This window comes from Oryzias latipes, chromosome 14 (assembly GCF_002234675.1).
Source record: "Oryzias latipes chromosome 14, ASM223467v1".
Taxonomy (NCBI): domain Eukaryota; kingdom Metazoa; phylum Chordata; class Actinopteri; order Beloniformes; family Adrianichthyidae; genus Oryzias; species Oryzias latipes.
Genome location: NC_019872.2, coordinates 21,149,624 through 21,177,043, shown reverse-complemented (window position 1 = coordinate 21,177,043; position 27,420 = coordinate 21,149,624). Strand labels below are relative to the sequence as shown.

Here is a 27,420-nt window from a genome sequence, read left to right as displayed (position 1 = left end):
GGGCAGCTGGCTTGTTTTTATTTGTCTCCTCTTGAATTAATGTGTGTCACAGAGACACGGATGAAGCAGTGGAAAGCGGCTTTTGCGGCAGGACGAAGTGCGTACCGGGATGTGAATAAACGCAGACCTGGAGACGCGATTACCTATGCTTCTGTAGAGCTTTTTAAAATAATTAAATCTGATCTCTAAACGTCCTCTGTGTCTTCAATGCAGTGTAATGAGATACACACAGACAGGAATGCGAAGGTATCTGCTGTAAATCCAAGTATTGCTCACATCCGTGTTTATAAATGACTTTTCATGTGAATTATTATTTCGCGGGAACGAATTAATTATATTTTTTTAACCCGTGTCAGGTCACCGGCTCCGTACATGTCCACCCGTAAAGACTGTTGCGACTAAGACTTGAGCTTAAAGTATTATTTCAAATATATCTTAGTCTTAAAATCTCAGAACTCACCTCTACCAGCTTGACTATGTTGACATGATCCAGTTTTTTAAGGATGGCGATTTCCTGATAGACTCTCTCAAGGGGTCCTAAGATTTTCGGCTGCTCCCCTTGAGCTGCCTTTGGTCCTCTGGGGGGAGGGCGGCCTGCGTAGCAGTACACAAACATGGTGAGGGAATCATGTATTCATTGAATTCATAAAATCAATGCAATCCAAAATTAGACTACTGAAAAGTGAAGCAACTTTTCCAATTTGTCACAACTGTTCTATTTCTTTTATTTAAACAGATGCAAGAGTTTTTTTTTTCTTCTGTTGAGCCAAATGGGCAGTCGCAGAGCGTCTCCTCTGCCAAGGCCAATGCTGTCTATATTTTTTTTTTCAAAGTGACCCAGATCTGCTTGGAAATCCATTTCTTTTTCTTGTGTTCTACCTCTTCACCATATGTCATGAAGCTGTGAATTTTAATTCACGAGTATTTCCTGCAGACAATGATTACTCATCCGCAGAAGTGAGGCCAAAGCAGAGGAATAATCCTCCTGACAAAGTAATCCATTAAAGCTTTGAAGCTCTTTTAGGTAATATGAAAGTTTTAAAAGTCGTGTCTTTGAAGTTATTGTCTGTCCTACTTTGCAGACGGGAGCTGACAGACATTTAGCCGTACAGTCTGTTGAAGCTGGGAGTTTCAGTTCTCAGGCTTTTGCCAACAATGTTTGTCCATGCACCCTTGGACCTTTATTGTATCATCTTATGTGAACTTCAAAAATGTATATCATTTGATTTAAGGCAAAAACAAGAAACAAGGTCTTACGTGGAAAACCACACTGCTTCATTAACTTCTTCTTTGAAAACACCTTCATGGCCTGGAAAAAAAAAAAAAAACGGAAAAAAAACACACAAACAACACATACAGTGAGTAAAGTTAAAAACTTTAGCTCCACAAAAGAAAACAAGTAAGACAAATCCAGGCAAATCTGAATCACTGCAAAATTGGTAACATTTCTGAGCCGTTTTGTTTCATTTCCATGACCCTTTTCTGCCGTTCTGAACCCGTCCCCGACAGCCGCTGGAAATTTGGTGGCAGCAGGGGTAACTTTCAGTACCCCACCATGCTGATCAGCACAAGTCAGGGACAGAAAATCAATGTGTCCTAACTGAGTTTAATGAAGTATCTGCACCAACATATAGGAAGTGTCCAGGTCAGGGGTCTCAGCAGCGTTGACTGTGCAAAAAAAGAGTTAGACAAGGAAACAAACCTTCCAGCACAGTTTGAATTCTTTGCTGAAGTGGTGGGTCTGTGTGTACAAGTCTACACTCACAAAGAACTGTGAGTAAATATTCTGGACAAGTGGGGGCATCTTCATACAAACACTTATATTATTCATAAAAGTGCTCTGTAAATCCTACAGGCTCACAACTTAATCCTTTTATTGATCAAAGACAGACGCAGGTGGACAATGGATAAAGACGATTCAAGACAGATCGAGATGTCCTGTGGCTTTTTCAGTATGTTGTCTTTTTTGACCGGGATTTTTACATGAAGGTCAGCAGCATTCTTTGAATTTTATCACAGATGATAATCAGGAGACACAAAAGTTGCAGGTACTTTTTTTTTTTTTTTTTAAATGCTTTAACATAGTTTGAAGTTCAAGAGTTAAAAAAATGGGGGGGGGGGTATGTCGGCTTTTATAAGAGTTGATTAAAAAAAAGATAGAAAAATTAGCTTTTCTTTAAACTCTGCAGAGCAAGGGGACACAAAGTGACATATTTTCCTCATTATCATGCTCATGGAATCCTCTATAGGTCCTCTGAACCGTCTCCTGCTGGGCTTTGACCAGGTGACCAAAGAGTGAAGCTGACTGGGATGAAATCACAACATTTGGTGACAACGACATCTGTTTTTATTGGGCCTCTGTGTTTGACAGCAAACTGAACTAAAGCAGAGAAAGAGTCCAGACTATCGCAACTAGAGACCCACTCCAATGAAAATGGAGTTTCTGCTGTTTTTAACATGCTGTTGATGCAATTTTCTGAAGATGATGGAGGACATTTATAAAGAAAACTAAGATTAAAATTACATTTTTTTGTATTTCTTTTTCAAATCTTTGTGAATCAGGAGCAGATGCAAAATGCTGGCTGCAAAATATTGTTGTTATATAGAAGCTACAACCAGCAGGCAACAAGCTCCCTGCTCCACTTCATTATTATACATCCACTGTAAGACACATAGATCCATAAACGTCTTTGTTTTCCTCGCATGAGCTGCAATCTGACTCAAAACTGTACGGCTGGATACATACTGGAGCTATCCAGCCGTAAAGGTTTAAACCAGATGCCAGACGAAGACTAACGACAACATTAATGGATCTATCTGTCTGCAAGTGGATGCATCAAAATGGAGTGGAGCAGGGAGCTTGTGACCCGCCGATTGTAATTTGTATGTAATCAAAAGCTTATTCCATCAGCACTTTTAATCCTAATTTTCTCTTCATATTTCCGCCATCATCATCAGAAAAATGCCACAAGAACATGCTAAAGAGACCAAAAACATGATTTTCATCGGAGTGGCTCTTAACAAGATGATCAGAGTGGGTGTTTAAACACTGCAGAGGTAGCAACAGGACACACATATTGTCTTAATTATCGTGTTCACTGAATATTCTATAAGTCCTCTGAACCGTCTCAGTCTCCTGCTGGGTTTGGGACAATCAAGGTTAAGCCAAATGAAAGCAGAGACACAAAATCTAGAAAATAAAGCTAAAGATCTCTCACAGTTTTAGCCTGTGTATTAGAAATAAATTGAAAATCAAGCAAGAATAAACAAAAAGGATCTATAACATGCTTTTCTTTTAACATGCTCTGCCTGTAAGTCACCCTGACTTGAGAGCTGCCGAAGAAACATTCCAATGTACCTGTTTTACATGTACAAATGATAAACCTTATCCTTTTAACACCTAAAGAAAAAAAATCAATATATTTACATCACTACAAATTTGATGTAGCATGGCTCAATTTATTATTTTTGCTTTCAATTATTTAAAATTATATACCTTCTTTAAAATTTATCTGAATGATTTTTTTTCCAAGCTTTCACTGGCTTTGATTTTTTTGGTTGGGACATGGATGCTATTCCTACTCACTTCCACACAATCCAAAGGTAGTTCCGTTCCCTTTCCTTTTTTTTTTAAATGGGGAGAAATCATTTTGCTTTTCATTGTTTGCCTTGCTTTGCTTGATTGTCGTATGTTTTAATATGCTGTGGGCAGCGGTAGGTCGGTCGACCCATGATCGTAAGATTGCAGGTTGAATTCCCGCCTTGCACGCCCATGAGTCGATGTGTCCTTGAGCAAGACACTGAACCCCACCCCGCCTCTGGTGGGAGGTTGGCGCCAGCGTTCGGCAGCGGAGCCGCCACCAGTGTGTGAATGTGTGTGTGTGTGACTGGGTGAATGGGTCTGTGACTGTAAAGCGCTTCATGCCTTGTAGGTAGAAAAACGCTATATAAGTATACGCCATTTACCATTTTAAAAGATTACTTTAAGACATGTGAGGTCCAACGGCAAAGTCAGATAACAGAAATGACTAAAACCTCTGCTCACTATCTTGCCTGTATGGCTTGTATTTAAGCAAAACAGCAGTGTTTGCACACAGTTTGAATTTAGGTCTCTAAGAAACCAAAGTAAATAAATGTTATTTTATCCTCGATCCCCAGCTTCAATAAAAGAGAGAAAAGTTTTAAACTGTTTTACTGCAACTAAATTCTAGCTGGAACTATATTTTAAAATATGCTTTACACTATTAATCTCACCTTAAAATGTGTATTCTATATGGAAAAAATGCAGTTGTTAATCAAATTCTGCCCAAAAATGGCATTTTTTACTAACTTTATATTAGTCTGCATAATAAAATGTTTACTGATCTGGTGAAGCTTTCCTTCCCGTATGGCATGCGTGGGATAATTGTGCATGCTGTACGTGGGCTCCCACTGCAGAGGCTCTGCATACCAAAATCCAATCCGGTTTTTAAGAAGCCGTGTCAGATTGCCAGGCAGTCGCCCCTCAAGGCTGCCATCAATCATCTCCTACACTCTTTCTTCCTGTCACTGGATACGTCTGTCCGCAATCTGTCCTGGAAGGTAGCAATTTGACCAGTGTCAACAATCGGCAACAAAACCAAGCAGGCTGGTATACAGATGGAACAAAAAGTAAATGTGCCGTTGAGGTGAAGAGATAAATGGGAAAACTCTTTGGGAAGAAAAAACATTTCAATTAATGAACTGCATAAATGTTTCTAAGTACACATATTCTAAGAACAGAAGATGTTTGTTCAAACAAAAAAAAAAAACAATCAAAAGTAAAACATACATTTCCCGAAGAAAAAGGCCCAAATGTCCAATTTATCCACAATTATTGCACATTTATTGTGGTAAAAATAAACTTATTTGGGATAAATTACCAATCACATCTCTGAAGAGGAAGAGTGTGATCACATGACATAAGCACTGAGGTGCCTGAGAAATCCAACTGCTCAATGAAGAAACTTTTGTTTTTGTCAGTTCACTTTCTTGAACTGGATGCAGCATCTCCCAAGTTTATGTTTTGATGAATTTTTTAGACTATGTCACTCAAGAGTATAAGTCAAAGAAGCCAAAAAAATGCATAATGTATAAGAAAACAAAGTATAAGTTGTACCCCGGACAAATTACATATAAAAAAAGGCTATTTATACTCAGAAAAATACGATAATAATTTTAAATTCTAGCACTGAAATAAATGGAAGGGTTGTAAGGTGGAGCAATGGTCAGCACTCTTGCCTCACAGCGAGAAAGTCCTGGTTTGAATCCCGATTGAGTCCTTTCTGTGTGGAGTTTGCATGTTCCGCTCATGCATCTGTGGGTTTTTACCGGGCACTCTGCTTCATAGGTTCATTGGTGACTCTATATTGCTGCTTAGGTCAACTTAGGAACTGCAACAAACTGGTCATCTACTCAGGGTGTACTCCACCTTTACCCAACAGTAGCTGGGTTGGCACTAGCAACCCCATGACCCCTAAAAGAAATAAGCGGGTTCTGAAGATGGATAGATAATCGGATGGAATTATATGGACTGAAATGCTCATCTGCAACAGAAAACTGTGCATCAAAGTCAAACAGAAAAGCTGCAGAGTTAAACTTCCTGATAAAAGAGCTTAAAAGACACCAATTGATTTAGTAAAAGCTGCAGCCTTTTCAGAATTTAAAAATCAACTCCTAAATCACAAAAGTTAACACAAGCTCACAAAGAAATCTGAATAATTTGCATGCCGTTGTATTTCTGTATTGGAGCTCTGTTTCTGTTTTAGATCAAAATCTAACTTCCTGGTCTGGGTTTGCAGACTGTTGCATATCTCAGCAGCTCTGCAGGTCGGCCACGTCGCACGCTTCATATCGTCATTCCAATCAAAAGTCAAAGTTCTCTCCGGTTCTTGTTTTTCAGCCGCCGTAAGGGACTCGTCCTGGGCTCAAACAACGTTCTATTGTTTACGAGTGTGCTTCAATGCATTTATGAGGCTCCACTTTGATATTGGATTCTCTTTAACTCTGAGATACTGCTGGCTGTGGTTCAAAAGTACACATTAAACCCATCTAGAGTTGGCAGCTTCAGCTGATGTGACTCATCCAAACACTTTCGCTGTTGCTGCCTCACAGTTTTGTTAAGACACACAATAGCTTACATTTGGAGGCTGCAGGGCTTTCAACAGGAACAAATCACCTTGATGGAAGCTGCTGAGTATAACCTTGGAAAAGCATTCGGCCTCTGCACAGATCGTGCACAAGGAAAAAGGAATAAAATGGACTGGGAGCACTGAACATGACATCAGAAGCAACTTTAATTTTCCTTTTTCTTTTTTCAAAGCACCTTAAAAAATCCAAGAGGATAAAACTCACAGCTAAACATAAAAAAAAAAAGAAAACTCAATATAACGGGCTTCTTTCCGTACCACAGAGAGTGACAGACCTGATTGAAGGTTTAAAGATCACCAGTGCTTTGGGATATTTCAACCACAGGCATGAAAATTGACTTACATAATGTTTGTCATCATCTTCATTGTAGGCGAGCTTCACCACACCATAGGAGCCCTATAAGGAAACAAAAAAGATGGATTTTTAAAGCAGATACACAAAAGATTTCAAATGTCATAAGTCCTTTTTTCTTTAAAAATAAGTTGAAGATCAGAACTCCTGAGAGGAAGAGTGTTTTAAAGCCTGGAGAACAGACAGTGGCACCATAACGACTGATGGTTTTCCTGTTCCGCTTAAGACATTTTTATCTGTTGGCAGCGCAGAATGACTCCCCTCACCCACATGGTTCTTCTGGACATCATTTGTTTATCATCTCCTTTTCTTAACTATAGTTTTAGGAGATAAATGTGAAGCTTTACTGATTTTCTTTCTTGCTAAATGTTATATTCAAAGGTTTTACGGTAATAACCTAAAAACAATCACGATTGGTCATTTTGCTTACCATTTCAGGCTCTAAACCTCTAATTTTTCACAGAAAATGTCAGTATTCACAGTACCTTTATAAGAATAGGTCTTCAACACATTTTTCCAAAAAGAGACAAAAAAAAAACAACAATCATTTTTGGGCTAATAAGTTCAAATCAAAGGAGTTTAACTTAAAAATGTAAGAAGAGATTTCTAAACCTGCTTGGTTCTTTCTTGACAAAATTTACTCTTACTATGATTAACCATATTTTGATCATCAGACAGTGGCTTTTAATATCTCCTACTGAATGTAGGCTTAGGGTTAGGGTGCAGGTCTGATTACCGTCAGACTGTGCACCAACAAAAAAACAAAAAAGTAATCAAAATTTAATGAAGTGATAGAATTAAGAAGCCAAACTTGTGTGAGCCTTGTGAAAAATTGAAAAGCTCACTCTCACTCCATTAGAGAGATCATTTAGACAAACACTGCTGAAAAAGAAAAAAAAAACTCATCTCACGTTTGGCTAAAATATCCCAATGTTCCCAAAGACTATTTTTAAAAATGCAAAAGAAAAAAATTGCAATGCCAGCATGGTGGCGCCAGTATTATAGTGTGTGGTTTCAGGATCCGGATGACTTGCGATAACTTCAGTTAGGCTATGTTTTCACTGTCCTATGAGAGCATAAACACAGTTTATCACAGCCAGAGAATCACCTGAACCTTTATAAATGAACCCAATAAATAATAAACCTAAAAATGCATTTACTTTGTTTAATGCTGGAACCTCTGTTAGGCCTTAAAAGAAAGTGTAACATAACATAACAAACATTAATGTTATGAAAAGAACTTCAGTGGATAAGAGCATAGATTTAAAATGGTATGTAGTTTATATTACAATACATGCAATAAATATAACAGATGAAATTACAGGGTTAGCATTTTAGTAGGATGTGTGGCCTTCAAAAAAATGCATCTAAAAATGTAAATGCATATCGCCTTAGCACTGCTGGTGCACAAAATGTGCAGGTGTGCCCTTATACTTTCAAGATCCTAAATGTCAAACTGTTTGGTTTTTTCTAATCAGTCCAAATTTAGTTTCCAAAGCATCTATCTGCTCATAAAGTTCTCACATTTCTCACACTTTAGGAAAGGTTGCACTGCCTTTTATTAATGCAGTCCATCATTTTATCCCTTCAAACGTTCATATTTCAATATTCAAATAAACACATATACTTTTTAAGACCCACTCCGACCATCTTTTGATCTTTTGTAGACGTGATTATGCCGTTTTTAGCCAAAATCGCAGAACCTGACCTTTCTAGGACATAGCTTCTGCAGAGTGGCAGTAGTTCATTAGACATTCATCTTCAAGATGTGGGTGGGACCATTGGCACAGTCCCACTTTCATCAAAGTGGGACTTTAGGACATTTGTTTTGTGAAATCATAAAATTATTATTTCCCAGATTTAGGAATAGCCTCCCCTTTGCTGTAAACTTTCACAATCACATTAGCAATGCTCCTGTTTTCCCCTGTATTCTGATTCATTTGTCTTATGTGTGCTGTGGTTACAACAGTTCTACTGTGTTTCCCATCAGAGGGAATTAGACAGGAAATACAGCAATGAGGAGCAGCTAGAATGACAGTAATTAAGGGACGTATCACAGCTCTGTTCCCGACCTTTAAAAACAAGACGACGCTGAAAGAAGCAGATGGCCTGCAGTCTTTAATTTTGAAAAGGGACAACATATAAGCTTGAAGAAACCATAAAATATTATGCAGTACCACACAAAGACACCTGATCACCCAAAATGTCCTCAAAAGTTTTCCACTGCACATGTCAGTTGATTCAGTGCAATCTGAGTCCAGATCACTGAGTTACTTTTTAGAAGCAGACATCATTAAGTAATTTGGAACAAATAAATTACTTTAGAGAGCAGAGCAGCCAGAGGACTTGCAGAAAAAACATTACAGATGGCTTTAATAAACCGGAGTAAAGCCATGATGGTCTCTAATTGCAAACAAAACCTCAATCATGATTGAAATTAGAATAAAAATATTTACTTTTTTTTTTTCTTTTTATATACCCAGCTGAACAGATGACACTTTTTCTGGATTTTTTATTCACCCTAGCATCACTTCATGCTGGACTGTTTGTTTTTTAATCTTTGATAGAAGTGCAGGCTCATTTAAGGACTAAACTCTAAAGAGATGGGAAGGCTTCTAAATCTAAAATTGTAAACTTTTTAATTTTTTTTTAAATTTGAAACTCTCATCCGCAGCAAAACTATTTTATGTGAACTTTATCCAACAATGAACCAATCTTGTGGATGCTTTTTATCTATTTTTGCACAATATTTCACCTTTAACTGAAGATCAGGTCATGCAGTAATTCAGCGTTTGAACATCCAGCTCTGAAATAGTCATGGATGTAACATAAATTTGTGGTTTGAGTACAGAGAACTAAAATGTGTCTAAATTTTTCGTATTATTAAACTATTTTGCAGATGCTTTCTGTGGAACGGGAAGAGCTCTAATGTTGTCGGTGTTTCCTGTTTGAAAGCCATTCTTCTTTGGTGAGATCTCAAAAGAACAGTTGTTCCCAGAATCACCTGGATTAGAAAGTTCAGGAAATCGACTCAAACCTTTTTCTGCTTTTTAAAATACAATTGAAATTTTAAATATGGGGGGATTCTTTTAAACCTTTTTCTTATAGTTGGGATTTTTTTTCCTATAATGTACTGGTGTTTGTGTAACATTTAATTGTAAGAAAACTTTTATTTTTACATTCTTTTATTTCCACGATGTTATGATTTTCCTTTTTTCCTCTCTCTGATATACACCTAAGCTAAATTTGTAATTGATTGTATTTAATTTGAAAGGATCATGCATATTTTAACAGCCAGCACTGAAACTGAAATTTCCAAGGAAGTTGAGCATCTGCTTTTTGAATTTATGAAGTAAAAACATATTTCCTGCACTTCATACAGCGTAGACAACATTTTTTTGTTTGCACTGCACGTGCGCTGGTGTGGCTAACATTAAAAACGTTTCTTGGTACATTTGGAAAACAAGATGTTTTACTAAATTTACTAAAAACATGCAGGAAACTGGATCGTAATGCAGGAACGTGTTGCGCCGTGACAGCAGATTGAGGCTGACGTGTTTTTAGAGCAGCAGCTGAGAAAGCCATGAGACGACACTGCTGGTGGAAGGAGCATTGAAGATGCATTTGTGGAAATAAAGATGGTTTCTGTCAAAGCCATTGATTGTACAGTATATGACAACTGGACTGAGCGAGTGTGACATCACTCGTAGAAAATAGTGCACTTCCAGCTCCAACCAGATTCACCCGCAATTCACTCACTATTTTGTGGCGATACGAACGTCACCATGAAATTGGGAGGAAGCAGTCATTGGTCCAAGTCAAACTGAGTCAACGTATCTATGGCAACCACTCTCATCAATCACAAGTGAGCTTTTTAAAAATCCCTGCCACTTGAAAGCGAGCTACATTAAATCTGTCAATCATACATTTTGATGCTTGGTTGTGAGATTAAGGCATCTGATTGGTCAATTTATAACTTGAATAACTTGCACTACAGAAAAGATCTATTGATAAAAACAAGATTAGAAGGAGCAAGAAGATGTTAAAAAGGTAACAGAGCAAGAATGGTTATTGTGACAAATAGAATGAATGAGTAACAGTTGTTTATTTGTCTATAAAAGTCTATGGGATTTTGGGTTCTTGGAACCAGCAGGTACTTCCTGTTTGGAACACGGGGGGGAAAGAGTCACCCAGTCCAATTCTTGTATATGGTCAAATGGTCAAATCCACACCTCATGAACCAACATAAAGACTCATATATGTGTGGTAAATATTAAGGAAAAGGTTTGGTTTTGTTATTATTTTTTGGGAGGACTCCTCATATACATGCCCACACATAGAAAAAGGTTCATTTGTAGCAAACAATACATGAAATAAATAAGACTGCAATGATGCCATTGGGAGTGCAGAATAAGAACGTTTTGTAAAACTCACATCGACTCGGTCCTTTGTTATTATCCTATTTAAATCTATGCAATTTCGACACTGGATATTTTTTTCTTTTCTCCAAGGTGACATTACCATAGTGTTTTTGAGTAATCATTAAAAAATAGCCTGGCATTTGACAACACCACAAAAAGAGATCAAAGAGACTTTACACATAAAAAATAATATCATAATAAGCTAAATTAGGATAGGAAGGAATCAACTCGAGCTCAAAGTTCAGTCAGGATATTTTTGCGATTGTTTTATTTTATTAAACAGGAGACACAAACTATTGTTTTATACCAAGAATGGTATAAAAAAAGAAAAAAAAAACATTGCATTTATGGACTTCATGTTTTGTCTTTTCATTCCTAAATTCACTCAGAAAATACATATATATATATTTTACAATATTCTTAAATAAAGACAGTATGAATCTGAACTGAAAGTCTTCTTGTAACATTTTTTAAACTTCAAAAAATTTTCCTGCGGTGTGCTGCCAGCAGATCATGCATTGAGATTATGCAAAGAAGACCTTTTCCGAAGTTTCCCTCCTAAATTACTTAAAGAGACGGTTGCGACAAACTCACCTTTCCTATCTCACTCTTAAGCTTGTACTGGTTCAGCTGGATGCAGTCCTGAAAGAAGGAAGAGAAAACACTTGATCATCATGAGAGGAAGAGCTTTTTGGCAACGAAAGCAAAGAAAATGAGAGGACGGGTTTCTGCGGAAGCCATGTGAAATCAAAGTCATTTATTTCTGAGATGCAGACACTCACTAGTTTCTGTTTACTGTCTGCAAATCCATTATAGTGTCTCTGCTTAAATGATTTGCTGTTCCATAGCAACCGCTGCTTCAGCACAGAGAGCCAGGGGCGAGAGGACCATGGCACAGCGCGAGGACAGGAGGAGAAGAAGAGAAAACGAAAGGTGAAGGTTTAGTCAGGGGAGCGTTTAATGAAGGGGGTAGCCCTGAGAACCCGAGCACAGACATGGGCGAGTAATGAGCAGAATGCAGGCAGAGGTACTGGAGTGTGAAGTCGGCAAGGTGATGGAACCGAGGAGGTTTGAAAGCAGTTCTCTGGTTACAGCCGGGGGAGGCGATGGCTGATGAGGCAGACTAGCCCCCAAGACTTCATCCTGGACGCAGGATGAAAGCACAAATGTAACCAGGAGAACAGCAGGGACTCTTTGTTATGACCAGTCGCCATCAGGCAGGATATTTAAAAAAAATATCTAATGGTTAGATAACACGCCGGTTATGCAGCTTTGGCTTGAAGCAAGTGTTGGTGTGAGGATTGACTAATGGAGAGTAATATGCTGCAAAGCACTGTGGGTAGGCAACAACAAAAAGGACATAGTGAACCGCAGATTTAGATCAGCATGTGGGAAAACATGGATGTCATTGGATGAGAGGAGAAAAAAGACGTAAGAGGTGAAAGATAAAGTAGCAAACAAAAGTAAAGGATTGTCTTTCAGGGGTTTTTGACGTCATTTGTTGCACATATATGTGATTTATTTTAGATAACACTTCAAGACCCACTTGGATGAGAAATGTGTTTTTAACATGTTCTTGTAGCATTTTCTGATAATGGAGGAAACGTATAAAAATTTTACGATTTAAATGGCATTTCTGAGCATTTCTTTATTCAAAAGCCATTTTAAAAAGATTGTAGTTGTTATGTCGAAACTACAATTACTAATGAACTCTGGAAATATAATTCCTAGAAAACAACACAGGTTTTTTTTTTTTTTTTGGCTAAAAATAGCATGATCACAATTAAAACACCACTGGGAACGCTTTTACAATAGTTCAAAAGATGATCGGAGTGAGACTTATGAGTTTTTGACTTCAATCGCTCCGCTTATGAAGTGATTACGGTAGATAAAACTTAATGTATAGTTGAGGACATGCATCCGCTGATGCCTTGAATCGTGACAAACAAGTCTCAATTCTCACCTCACTTCCATTGTTCCAGCTCTGAAACTGACACAGCGGATCAATGTCTGCATGAAAAACATGCCACCAGGCCTTCCCCAATCAATGTGTGAGTATCATAAGAAATGATGAGAAGCAAAACACAACCAGGAGAGGTGGGAGGACTTAATAACACTCAAAGCCCGTAAATGTAAAAATGATCCCCTCTTAAACGTCCTAATAGCTGACATGATGGTGGAAATCCCTCGGGTGATGGTTTTAACCCACAGTTAGTCTCACATTAACAGACATTATGGAGTAAAGCTTGTAAAATATGTCAGGCTGTGCTGACAGACAGAGTCCAGGGAGAACAGTTGAGTTATTTGATGTGAAAATGTTGAGAATGTCATTTGTGTTGACTTGAAGAAGCTGATTATTTATGTTGGCAACATTACAGTGTTCCTGTCTTCAAGCACCGATGACATTCCAGTCTTCTTAAGATTAGTTTAACGCCAACATAGATCCGCCTAACACAGGAGGCAGGATGGTAAACACTGAAGCCAGTTCTCATGGGGGTGAAATCCCATCTTGGGGGCAAAAAGCTGCAGGAATGACTTCCATTACGTCTGTGGATTTAAAAGAGACTGAGATGACGCAGCTATAAAAGTGCTCCATTCCAGTCTGATCAATCTTAGGCTGCATCCACACATGTGCTCCTTCATTCTGAAGAGTCCAAATTCTGTTATTTATACCTGGCTTTGACGTTAATTCACTATTTTTATTCCTAAAGAAAACTTTATTGATTGTGAAATGAGATAAAAGTGTCAATCCTGGAACTACAAGCCTGAAGCAATTTTTAAGTAACAGTAGTAAACGACAATCGATCAGTTGACTGAGAAGTAGAGCAGCTTGCACCACTTTAATTCACCATTTTTAGTCTAATAAAACATTGCTATAGAACATAAACATTTACAGTTTGGTCTTGTTCGGGTCTTTTTTCATCTAAGAATTAGAAAACTGTACTGGGAAAAATGCAAAAAAAAAAAAAAACATCAGTTGATTTGTTTCCTTCCACTTATCCAGGACATTGTCAGGTGCCAGCAGTCTAAGAAAGACGGCCAGACTCTCTTCTTCCTGGCTACATTTTCCAGCTCCTCACGGAGAATTCCAAGGCAAAGACGCACATGGATCTAATAGTCTACAAGTGGACACATCAGAATGGAACAGAGCAGGGAGCTTGTGGCCCCTCCAGCATATTTTCTACGTCACAAGTACGATCTTTTTTGAATTGCATTTGCTCCTGATTCACAACAATTTGAATAAATAAATACTCAGAAATGCAATTTTAAGCTTAATTTTCTTCATTATATGCCCTACATCCTCAGTAAAAGGCCACAAGTACAACAAAAACATAACATTCTTGAGTTATTTCTATTTTATTTTTAGCAGCGGATTTTGGAATGTAAAAATGTTAACCAGAAATTCAGATGAACAAAAAGTAGTTGACGAAAACAGCAGAATGAAAGCATGACAAAAAACATTAAAATTGGGCTTTTGTGAACATGAAAGGCTTCAGTCATGATTTTTTTTTTTACTTGGACCCCTCTTTAACACTTGTAGGCTAGCAGAAAGCAATCCTTCGATCCAGATTGTCAGCATCCACCCTGTGACTTCTTTGCCCTGAATCTGGTCAAGAAGTGAAGCATATGTAATCCCCTCAAGTCTGCAAGAAAGTGACTATCCAAGTGATGTGCATGCTGGGATGCTGCCATCTCTCTGCCGTGTCATCCTGCAGATGCAGGGAGCTGAAACGCAGCCAAGACAAGGCTATTTTATGGCTCCGCGCAGGAAGAATGCGACGGGACAGAGAGACGGGTCCCTGCATCTGCGTCAGGCAGCAGTCTGTTCAATTCAGAGGAGCTGCACATCCTGGAAGTTCTCATGAATTTTGATTGCTGACTCAAGCGAGTACAAATGGAGATTCAAGTCATCCATTGCCAGATGACACATACACCAGATATCAAGAGTTAGCGCACCGGAACCAGATAATGACTTTTTTTGTGAAATGCATGAATTGGCGGGAAAGTGGCCGGTAATTATTTCTCTGATTCAGCAGTTTGAGTGGAAAATGTATAACATTTAAAACCAATTGAAATTCCCCCATGAGCCCTCCAGATCTGAAACAATGCAGAAAGCAATCTGTCCTGTGCATCATATTCAATCATTCTCATAAATGGTGGTTCAGAATCAAATGTATTTAGCATTTGGGTGCATGTTAGATATCATCCATCCCTGTCCTGTAAAACGGTTAGAGATGCTTCCTCTTATCCCGGCTGTACATCTCTGCTCACATTCCCATGAATCATGTGTGACAGCGTCGAGGTATCCGGCTGCAGTACATACTCGCTCTGTCTGCCTTGTGACAGGCGCGATGGAGTTGCTTTCTCTCAGTTTTTGTCTCACTCCCAGCAATTGTGCCACCTGTCACACCTAAAAGCAGGCACTCCTGTCCACAGTTTCAAACCAGAGGAGCGCAGATGACAGGTGTTAGACTCTGGGGAGTTCCATGCCCCTTCTGCTTATATGATCTGAGATGTGTTTGCTAGTAATTTTATTTCTGTGTAGTAAACACTCGTTCCTGGTGTTGGTGCTTTACAGAAAGTGTCAGCCTCACCTGAGAGTCTGATATGGACACCCGTTTAGACTCCACTGTGGGCCTGTGAGAGACACGGGGAGAGATGTGCATTTGCCCTGATGGTGGATAATAGCCCCTCTCCTGGAGTGACAGCTTCCTGCCGGTAAGGTTGGGCCGCAGCACTTGGGTCCTCTTGGTCTGACTCCCGCACTGCTGAGCCTGGCTGTTTTTCACACCATTGGCAGCCGAGCCGTCAGTGTCCTTTGTTGTCATGGCAGCCATGAAGTCTGAGAGACTGCTTGCCTGTGCGGCAGAGTTGGGCTCCAGCCTCTCGCAACCGGGGTCACCACTCATCGCCATGATGGCCGAGGGTGGAGCAATCGGCAGAGAGAGAACCCCGGAACAGCCAGGAGCGCCAACCAGTCCCAGACCAGCCTGTGGTCCTGGAGGTCAGGGCTTCCCTGGAAGTGCAAAGAAGAAACAGAGCAACAAGCTGTGAGGTCATATGCTAAAAAACAGTGAAAATTAGGACTTCAACTAAAACCTGTTTCCGTTGTTGAGTAATCTATTATTACTTTTTAAACAAAAAAGAAGTTTTTATTGTAATGCAATAAAGCATCAGCAGTAAGATGAGGGTTACAGTAAAGAATAACTTTGTAACTAGACTTGTACTGATTTTCTTTTTAATTCAATTGTCATAATTTAACCTAATCCCCTTCTTTTCAGAATGTGTTCAGGTGTGTCAGCAAAAAAGGATCAATATATGTTTGCTTTACTTATAGTGGCGGTTTGATTTCTTTTAATATAAAATAATGATGTGCTGCACAGTGGTGTAGTGGTTAGCTCTCCTGCTTCACAGCAAGAAAGGCTCTAGATTGAATCCCAGCTAGGTTCTTTCTGTGTGGAGTTTGCGTGTTCTCCTAGTGCATGTGTAGGTCTTCTCTGTGCACTTTGGTTAACTCCCAAATAATATGCTTCATAGTTTAATTGGTATCTCTATTTCCTCAAGCGGTGAACCCCACCTTCACCCAACAGTAACTAGGCTCCAGCAGCCCCTCAACCCTTAAGATCGAACAAGTTCAGAAATCGGATAGACATGATAATTATATTAAACCTTTGTGAGATACGCTAAAACATTAACGGATCATATAAACTAAGTTAAAATTAGGAACACCTTGCTAGTACCAGGTTGAACTCCTTTTGCCTTCAGAACTGTCTAAATCATTTGCGGCATAGATCCAACAAGGTAATGGAAACATTCCTCAGAGAGTTTGGTCCATTTTGACATGACAGCATCACACATTTGCTGCAGATTTTACGGCTGCACATCCATGATGCCAATCTCCTGTTACACCACATCCCAAATTTGATCTATTGGGTAGAGATCTGGTGACAGTGGAGGCCATTTGAGTCCAGTGAACTCATTGTCATGTTCAAGAAACCAGTCTGAGATGATTCCAGCTTTATGACATGGTGCCTTATCCTGCTGGTAGTTGCCATCAGAAGATGGTCCACTGTGGTCAAAAAGGAGTGGACAAGTCAGCAACAATACTCAGGTAGGCTGTGGTGTTGGAACCATGCTAAAAACTCGTACAAAGGGGCCCAACGTGTAACAAGAAAATATCACCGAAACCATTATACCACCACCACCAGCCTGAACCATTGATACAAGACAGGAGGAATCCATGCTTTCATGTCGTTTATGTCAAATTCTGACCCTACCATCTGAATGTTGCAGCAGAAATTAGACTCATCAGACCAGACAATGATTCTCCAATCTTCTACTCTCCAGTTTTGGTGAGCCTGTGTGAATTGTAGCCTCAGTTTCCTGTTCTTAGCTGACAGGAGTCAAGCCATGTGTGGTCTTCTGCTGCTTTAGCCCATCTGCCTCAACATCTGCATCAACAACGCATTTCCACCCACAGAAAATATCCAGTCACTGAATATTTTCTGTTTTTTTGTTGTTGTTTTTTTGGTCCATTCTCTGTAAACCTTAAAAATTGTTGTGGGTGAAAATCCCAGTAGCACACTTACTACTAAAATACTCAAACCAAGCTATCTGGCACCAACAATCATACCACGTTTAAAGTCACTTCAAATCACCTTTCTTCTCCATTCTGATGCTGTTTGAACAGCAGCAGATCGGCTGGACCATGTCCACAGGCCTAAATGCATTGGGTTGCTGCCATCTGATTGGTTGATCAAATTTTGTCTTAACAAGCAGTACATAGGTGTGCCTAATGAATTAGCCAGTGATTTCATAAAATTACTTTAAAGAAGGAGCATAATCTGAGTTCACTTCCTCCTGCTGATTTTCATGTATTAGGGCTTTATTTGCTGTGTTTTATTGCTTGTTTTTGATACATTAATCTATTAAATTCATCATAGCAGCAACCATTCTCTGGCATGTTTTCTTCAATTAAGGGGTACAAAATTAACATTTTTCATGAAAAAAATTATAAAAGATCCAAATTATTCTAAAAAGGCATTTCTTTACTTGCAACACTTAAATACATATAAGCACACATTGAATTTACACCTCATCTAACTAGTAATGCATAAATACCTTGTCTCAGTATGTAGTTTTATAAATTATTTTGATTGTGATTTGGGTGAAAAGAAATCATCAAAACTATGAAAGTTATTTCTAATTAAAGTTATTTAGTCAGAGTCTGACAGAAGAGGAAAATGTCTTCTCTTAGTGCACAAGAGTTGCTGAGTCAAATCTACTACAGCAGGCATGTTTCCAATAATGGAACCGGTGAAAATCCAAGTCCACAATTTTTCAAAATAGAGAAATTATGTTCTATAGTCTTCAAGGGAAAAGCTATGTGATTATTGCAAAAAAGTCCCAAGTCCGTTGTAATGTATTGACTATGCTTGACATTAAAAATGCATTAAGTGCTAAATTCCTTGACTCTGGCCTCTCTTGCTTCGGTTTTGCTGTATCTCATAGATGGCAGCACCACTGTTTAATTCAAGAAGGGCCCAAGTCCAGAGACTTTAGTTTGCTAGTCCTCTGAAATTATAAAAGTGAGGTGCTTCATATTATAGCATTTGTAAGCTACGAACTGGTGCTAAATCTGGGTAAAGTATTAATCATTTGGTGTAGCCTTCCTTTAAGCCAGTGGTTCCCAAACTTTTTCTGCAGGGCCCCCCCTTTCTGAAGATTAGAATATTTTCGAGCCCCCCCACACTGACACAAACATACAAATCCTTTGTTTCTAAACTCCACTTTACTTAACATTGTAAGTCATACAAAATGGCAACTTCTTCCTGAACAAAACTAAAAAAAAAAAATCACCTATACAATTATTAAAAGTGACACTGCATCATGTATCATAAAATTTTACCATGTAATGGTGTTCATGGCTTTCAACACATCTTCTTATAAACTCCATTCCTGCATGAAAGTGGCCTTTTACACTTTACCAGCTCTCTGAAAAAAATAAAATCCTGAACATTTAACACTACAAAAACTGCACCTTTAATGTCCACATCTTTTCAGTGACTGGTGTGGGCTTGCTTCAAGCAGTAGCCTTGCTGCGCCCCCCCTGCAATACCTCCGTGCCCCCCAGTTTGGGAACCACTGCTTTAAGCCATGCAATTAAAATCATTTCCTGGAAAAACAAACCTCTTGGACTTGGGCCCATTTTGAACTAACCGATTCAATTTAAAAAAAATTAAAAATAAAAGCCACATATTGTGAAAGACAAAGTAATCCACATGAAATCTATTTTAGATTTATTTGGAGTTTTCTTCCTTTTTGATCAGCATATTTATATCAAGTCATTGAAAATGTGGCACAGACACTGAATATTAAAGCTCTCCTATATGTGGGTCAGATTTTGAACGGACGCTAAATGAACCAAGGCCGACCATATTTCTAAGTGCCAGGCGGAGTCCAGAGTGTTTTCAGCTCAAAGGAGCCCCCAAGGTCCGTGCTCATCCCTTGAGGCAATGCCGTCTTAAGACAGAGGAGATGAGCAGGAGCGCTACAGTGATGTTCAGTAAATGGGACATGTCATGCTATTACTACAGTGTGCCAGAAAGGTACTTTTTCATATCCAAAAATAACTGTTCCACCATGTCCAGGTGAGTCGCTCACGTCAGTCATGATTGTACAGTGTGTAGGCACACACAAATAAACATTAGAGTGGCTACTCTGGTTTCTACACAAAAGTCTTTTGAACTATTCCGGGGAGGAATGGATTGCATGTACAATACTTGTATTTTAGAACTGCTACATTAAAGTAGCAATGTCTTATTTGTGCATTAAACTCTTTTGTTTGGCACCAATGTGAAAATGTATAAATCCCCCCCCCCCTTCACACACACAAATATAAACCAATACAGATGAGGTCAATAATCAGCCACAAATGTTCAAACGCTACATTCTTCGTTTGTATGAGTGCAGCATAAATGACAAATACATGGATGAACATGAGCACAACATTGGAAAAAAATTCTAAAACATCGTTTATGTCATCAACATTTATCCGCTGATTCTGTCACGGAGAAAGCCGCTTTGTAAATGGTAAATGGCGTATACTTATATAGCACTTTTCTACCTTCTCTCGAAGGCCCAAAGCGCTTTAGAGTCACAGTCCCATTCACCCATTCACACACACATTCACACAATGTTGTCTGCTCCGGTGCTGAACACTGGCGCGAACCTACCACCAGAGGTTAGGTGGGGTTCAGTGTCTTACCCAAGGACTATTCGACCCATGGGGGTGCAAGGCGGGAATCGAACCTGCAATCTTACTATCACGGGTCGACCTACTGCTGCACCACGGACGCCCACTGTGCTGATATGCAACACTTTACCTTAGTAATGTGTTCGCTGCAAAGTCGATATGAAAAAGCTGTTTGTCTCCGCGTAATTTCAGCGGAACGATCGAGGAGTTACAGGAGGTCAAAGAGCGTGTTATTTAGATGTCTGGTGTTAACGGGTAACACTGTTGGTATCACAATAATTATCAAAACATGGACTTCAGAAGCCTGTAGGGTATTTTTCCCCATGTATACTTAGAGTACAAAAAGAGCTTGATTTTTCAAACTGTGAAGCAGAAGGCTCTTTATTCATCAGATGGGTCAAGAGAAAGAAAAACCATCAAGAGCCAGAATGGGTTATGTCAACTAAAGTTTCTCTTCCTGAATATTCAAACCCAAGGCAACAGTCAAAGCCTCGCTGAGGTTTGTACTGTAAAATAAACAGCAAACCTCAGAGTAAATGATGGCGGCAGGAGGGATGAGAGAGGCCAACGAGACGACACAGACATAAAAGCTTCTGCTTTTGAAGAAGACGCACAAGCAAAATAGTTACTCAAGGTAGAAACTGTGTACAGCATTTTAAAAAATGTTAGCGCTTGGCTTCCCTTGCAAAAAATAACGAAATAAGAGTATTTTCTTTAGAAAATAAAAACAAAAGTGTAGACATTCAGCCTGTGCAGTAAAACCATCCCTAAGTTTTGCATCAAATTCTGTTAAGCTGCTGCATGTGGAAGAAGAAACTGTGGAACTAAGCAATCATTGCTCAAGCAGATGGTGGTGAAGGAAGCGTCAGTGATTTAGCCTGATAGTCATGACTTAGCAACGTAACAACTGTCTTTAATCTTCCTGCTTTGGCAACAAGACATTATGTCTCATTTATGCCCCAGATCACAAGAACACTAAAATATTCCTAAATTTATTCAAGCAAACCCACTTAGCATGAATGTCAGGCTGCGGAAGGATTCTAGTTTTGAGCCACAATTGCCGGTGGCACAAAAACTATTTGAACAATTCCATTCATAATTTTGAAAGACTGTAATTCCCATCATGTGAATTTGTGGGAGCGGGCGGAAGCCTTTCATGGGCCGGCAGCGGGGGAAGCTCTTTGTCTGAGTCTGACTCATTTTAGAAAACAAAGTGGAGCTGTCATCACATTCCTAATTCTTGGCACAGCCAGTGATTATGCGTCTGCTGAAACAGATCGTCTCTGCATCAGAACCATTAGGACCTCTGCGTGTATGTGCATTGTCTTGGTGGTGGTGATGGTGGTGGGGATGCCCTCTGGTTATTTATTTCAGCTGTACTGACACTTTTATTTGTTTGCAAAAGCACACATATCCGGGACGCAGAGCCATTTTTTTTCTTGTTAGGATTGATATTTTCTCCCACTTCTAACCTTTTTATTGCCACTGCTTTCATCCATCTCAAATAAAGAAATTTGAGATAAGCACTTCTGCTGCGACCCTGCGACCATAAAGCGCACACAAACCCCACATTATTGATGTTTACCAACATCTTGCTTCCAGCACTTGGAAGAGATCACTTCTCAAATGCACTCCTCCAAATAAGTTAGGGATATTGCTTTTTACATGAGTGCTTCTTCTGTTTTATCTGAATATTAATGAAATGTGTAAAAGTTCTCTTTGATATAACTAATAATAAATGGCAAAAAATACTATATTCATTACTGATTTCTTAGGTTTTCCTATTATCAGACATGGTTGTGTTTTTCACATACCATAAAGGGGCGGAGTCACGTGTCAAAAGTGTTACAGGTGACTCCGCCTCAGCCACAATTATCTGTTTTTATATACGTCACGTCACATCCATCTGATGATGACTCTGACGAAGACGGAAGATGTCCGTCGAAACATGTAAGGTATGTGAAAAACACAACCGTGTCTGATAATAGAAGAACCTAAGAAGTCAGTTATCAATACAGACACTATGAACTTTATTGAACCATGTTCATTAGTTTAGTATTGTAATTTTCTTGTTCAGCGTGTCAAACTGCTAACTAAACACCAAGTTAAACCGTGTTAAATGAAGACTGAGTCATTGAAAAATTCACCATTTACTTTTTTACAATTTTTCATTTATGTTCAGTAAAAACTTTTACAAACATTTATCAATCAAGTTATCAATAAAGCTTTATCTTATTGTAAGTATATCTTTAAAACCAAAATATAATTTGAAATACAACAACTACTCCAAACCACAACAATCTAACAACAAAAACACATTTTATAATTCCTTGGCACTCTTAAATTTAACTGGATAAACTTACAGCATTGCCTCTATGGTGATGATAGTGGATGACCATGGATTAAATCCAGAACTCTAACAACAGGTATGTCATGCTTGGAGGAAGAGTCAAGAAAAGCCTGGATGATTTTTAACAGGACGAGATGTAAACTAATGGCTCTGTCAAAATAAACGTTTTATTTGGAAAAACTTCAACCTCAGTTAAAATAACCTAATTTTAACTAAAATGCTTAATAATAAAAAATACTTAAAAATATGATTTTCTAGACAAATATAAAGATATGCTTTAAAACTTTACACTCCTCACCTGGCCTCTGTGAGGTCACTATGACTGTTGAAAAATCGTAAAATCAGTCTTTAGGCAGAAGTAGAACAACCTCTGTGAGAGGTCTCTGAAAGGTTTTTAGAGGTAAGAACATGCAGGTGACCCAACATCATTAGTGAACAGCATGGTAGACCATTGCTGCATTGTCCAGGTCACATGGTCATGTGCCCACTGCAAATGTTCATGGCGGTGTCAAAGAGTTCTAGTCAAAGCGGTGGAATGGGTTGTGAATGGCTTGTCTGTAAACCTTAGTACACCTCACATCTGGTAAACCTGCCTGCAGCTATGTGGCATTTGCTAAGCCATTTCTTTGTTGTTGTGGGTTTTTTTTCTAACTTGTCCTGTCCAACAGCTGGGCAAACAGATGAGAGCTGAAGGCCTCTTGTGTTGGACATATTTTACTTTAACAACAGGGGTTGTGAATCTTCTGACAAACCAGAGGTATGTCTGATTAAACACCTTTTGTAATCTAGGCCAAACTTTATTCATTTTAATCCTGTTTGAAAATCTTTTGTGTTGGACCGGACGGAAAAGGAAAGGAGGGAAGAAGAGAGAGGGATGTTAGAGAGGGGGGGATAGGAGGGTGATTAGGGGGGGGGGGGGGGTAGAACCATGAAGCAGCATTAAACTGGATGGTTATAATCATTACAGTTAGGTTTGGATGTAATACAGGTCTATAAGGGCGGGGCCTGTCCACACAAACATACCTGTTGGCTCCAAAAATGTTCACATGTCAACATGTACACAATACAGATAATGTTCACACACGCATACCTGTGCCTTCAAACCAACTAGTGTGAAATATTTCATTCGATCACGCAAAGTTTTTGTGCAAAGGTGAGCTAACACCTGTGCTCGAGTGATTGTTTATGTTCTTCTAAAATGGATGATGGAATGTAAAAAGAAGGAGGGAGAGTGTCCAGTCATCCCCACACCAAGATCCCCACCGTAGCAGCAGTCATTTTTAAGTGCTGACGTCCTTGGGTACTGGTCATTCACGGGGCTCCAATTCCTGATTCCTGATACAAATTTCAAACTTGTATAATTGCACAGTTTTTATTTAATTAGCAAATAAACAGAAGGAACAGAAAACAGACCAATTAAATCATCTTTTATTCTGAAAAGTGCAAAGACATGCTGTACAAAAAGAAGCCTCAACCGGGACAAACACCGGACAGACAAGATGAGCTATTATTGTGAACAAATGAATCCATCTGGTCTCCATTAGGAACCACTTTTCCCTTTGCCTTCCCTTTTTATCAGATGTGTGTTGATAGCAAGCAGGACAATTCAAGGACAAAATCCAGTTAGAATGTCTTCAGTTGAAGGCAGGAAAATTAGAATTTGTCAAAGCATGCTTGCTTGCAATTTGAAACCCTGATTAAGTGCAGGGAGCGGATTCAGTATTTACCGAACTGGTAAAGAAGACGGCTAGAAGCTTTGTGTTTCACCTCAAACAAGTGTCACAGCAAGATGACCTTTTAAGATAAATGTTTTAATTAAAATAGCATGAGGAAAATGTGAAAGCATGTGAAAACCATCCAATTAAGGCTGAAGGAGAGCTTGTTGCACTAAATAGTTTACAAAAAATCCTCAATAAATGTATGCAAGAGTTTCTACGTGTTTTTGTTTCTACTCTTATACCTTTACACACACTCTTGTCCCTTGAAATGCTGGATTCTCAACTCGGTGAAGAGATACTTATTTTCTAAAAATCATCCTTCACCCTATAAAAAATTGATTTTTCTTTTGTTTTCAAAGGCACAAGAATCCTCATGTATGCAGATGAGGCTGTCTTAGATACTGGGAAGGGAACTAGTTTAAACTGCTGCAAGATCTGACCTTTACAACGGACATACTGTAACTAGTGACTGTTAAATATCCATCCTCCATACTCCTATTGGAAAACTAACAGATTGAACTTTATAACAATTAGCTAATATATGTAACCATCTTGCCCCACATGACCTACTGCATCATCTGCTGGTCTCAGACTAATAAGACACATTAAAATCACAGAGGTCTCTATATAATCTCAACTCAGTGAAGTAGTGCTATACGCACAGCACTGACATAGTCTAATCCCATTATTTTTATATGTTTTATGGAATATTAGATGGAAACCAAAAGTTACAAATATGATGAACTGTTAAAAAATAAATAATGATTCAACCATCTGCAGCCAAACAGGAAATATATTTCTATATCAGAATTTAATTCAGTATGTTTCTATTCGAAATGGCAGTATGCCACCACTTTTTGGTAAGCCAATGACATCACATGCATTTCCTCTATTTAAATGCCCGAATGACATACAAAATAGTTAACGGTAATATATCACCTGTTCTGAGAGAAGAAAAAGAACATCAAAGTCCACAACTCAGAGAAACTGATTATTTTCTGTTTATGTCCATTCAGGAATCTCCTGACAGGACATCAAGAAAGTAAACCTTCAGTACGGTCTGAAGTTGCTAACAGAATTCCATTATCAATAATCTTGTTTCTTCATTAACTAATGTTTTTTTTCTATCTAAGCATACTGGGCGGTTTCATTTAGGATATGAGCTAATTTGGGATTGGTGGGAAAATCATCTTAGTCACTGATATTTGATTTCCAAGATGTAACTGAAGTCAATCTCCATCATTGACTTTCTGACTGCAGGCTAAACTGGAACTGAGCTCAACTAAAAGTTTTTCTGTTGTTGTTTTTTTGCATCATGCTAAAATGCAAGCCATGGGCTCAATTGAAAAATTGAGCATCAGAAGTGAACCAGAGGAAATTGATAGACAAAAAGCTGACTGCATGCAGGCGGTGCTTTAGATCACATGAAGTTGCATTAAAAAGATCATACTGAATTTACCTTAAAAACTGTTAAAAGTAGAACAAAAATTAATTGATTGAACTAAGACAAACTATGTATTAGCTTTTATCAAATAAAACTAAAAAAAAATATCCTGTCTTCAATCAATATGAACAACATTTGTTGTTTAAATAACGAGATTCAAAAAGTGAAGAATGCTAAATTCTGTCATGACCTTTTAATTGCATCACTTATTGACCCCCAAAATCCTCCCTGAATAAACATTACCGGTAACTGTCATTGTATGGAAAACAGTTTCAACATCTACTCACGATGGTGTCAAAGGTGAAGGAGATGTGAAAAGTTCTGTCAGAGCCAAAACATGCCCCTTTTAACAATAACACCGCTGATCTATTAATCAAAAGTGCAAAATGTATTTCTTATTGTCGTATTAAGCGGCTGTTAACTGCATTTTGTTCTGTCTTCCTAACATTTTTATGGTTCCCAGTGTAAAAGCAGCTAATTCACAGTCATATGAAATGACAGGGACCATTCATGGCATTTATCATGGGAAGTCAGAGGTCAGTGGCAGTAATCGTTGGTCTAATGGTGGCAGCAGATTGAGGACAAAAACACAACACATGCTAGACAAATATGTCATTCCATTTCAGATGAAAAATAACAGAAAAAGAGCAGCAAGATTCAATTTGACAAAATGAAACAACAACAAAACAAATATAACAAGGATCTGGTATACAAATCTACTGTATTTCCTCTAGACATTCTTATTCTCTGGTCCTTCTCTGTGACCATGTTTAGACTTATTCATAATCTATTTAGCATTAGCGTGACAGCCCAAAGCTGGGCTTCTATGCTGCATCCTTGTAGTCTTTTGTGTTGTTTCAGTTTTTTCCCTTTCAGGACCCTGAGGGAGGATACAAATTTGGGCTCTGACCCACAATCATGATTGTATAAGAGAACTGAACTAAATGACTCCTCCCCCCTGACATTCCAAACAGGAAGTATCCACTGGCTCCATAAAGGCCAATACCCCATAGACTTCAATTGAGAACTTAACAGCTTTTACTCAGTCATTCTATTTGTAAGGATGACCATTCTAGCTCTGATCCCTTTTTTTAACATGTTCTTGGGATTTTTTTTTTTTTTTCATGATATTTTTTTCTGTAGTTCAAGTTGACCAATCAGATGCCTCAATAAAAGTATGTGGTCGTTAGTGTTTGAAAACGTTTGACAGATTCTCCCGAGCCCACTTTCAAGTGGAAGGGGTGTGGGCTTCCAGCAGAACTGTGCACAAACGACAGACGTAGAGAGAAAAAGAACGGTGCAACTGATTGTAATGGAAAACCTAAAGTCAACAAAAATGAACATGGAGGCATTAAATTGTTATTGTTTTTTTCAAAGGAGTTGCTTGATTTCAGATTTGATAGATATAAATATAGCTGTAACAGGATCATCTCACTTTGAGCAGTGGCATAGACCACATGTGTTGTAACTTATTTTTGTGTTATTTTTCACACTGTTTGAATTCAAATAAAACCATGTTATGTCTTGAACCAGGTTCCTACTTTGCATGAGGGGGTCATTGCTTTGAAACTAAAGTAACGGGTAGTGAATTACATTTTAAATTAGGTAATGAGTAAAGTAATATTTCAATTTTGATCCAGTAACTAATAAAGTCATCAATTATTTTTCAGAAGTAATTTACCCAACACGGCTGGTTTTTCGCAGAGACTTCT

At 38.6% G+C, this 27,420-nt stretch overlaps 1 protein-coding gene across 2 annotated transcripts in view; it reads right to left on the bottom strand.

Annotated features, from left to right (window-relative positions):
• Window positions 1–27,420, bottom strand: part of camkk1 (calcium/calmodulin dependent protein kinase kinase 1) — a 74,389-nt gene that overhangs the window by 26,175 nt on the left and 20,794 nt on the right. For both annotated transcript variants that reach the window (XM_020709044.2, XM_004076707.4), the window contains exons 2-6: window positions 15,536–15,957; window positions 11,535–11,582; window positions 6,511–6,564; window positions 1,258–1,309; window positions 461–594 (exon numbers count right to left, since the gene is read on the bottom strand). In XM_020709044.2, coding sequence (XP_020564703.1) covers window positions 461–594; window positions 1,258–1,309; window positions 6,511–6,564; window positions 11,535–11,582; window positions 15,536–15,856 — 609 coding nt within the window. In that variant the 5' untranslated portion in view covers window positions 15,857–15,957. The remainder of the gene's footprint in view (window positions 1–460; window positions 595–1,257; window positions 1,310–6,510; window positions 6,565–11,534; window positions 11,583–15,535; window positions 15,958–27,420) is intronic.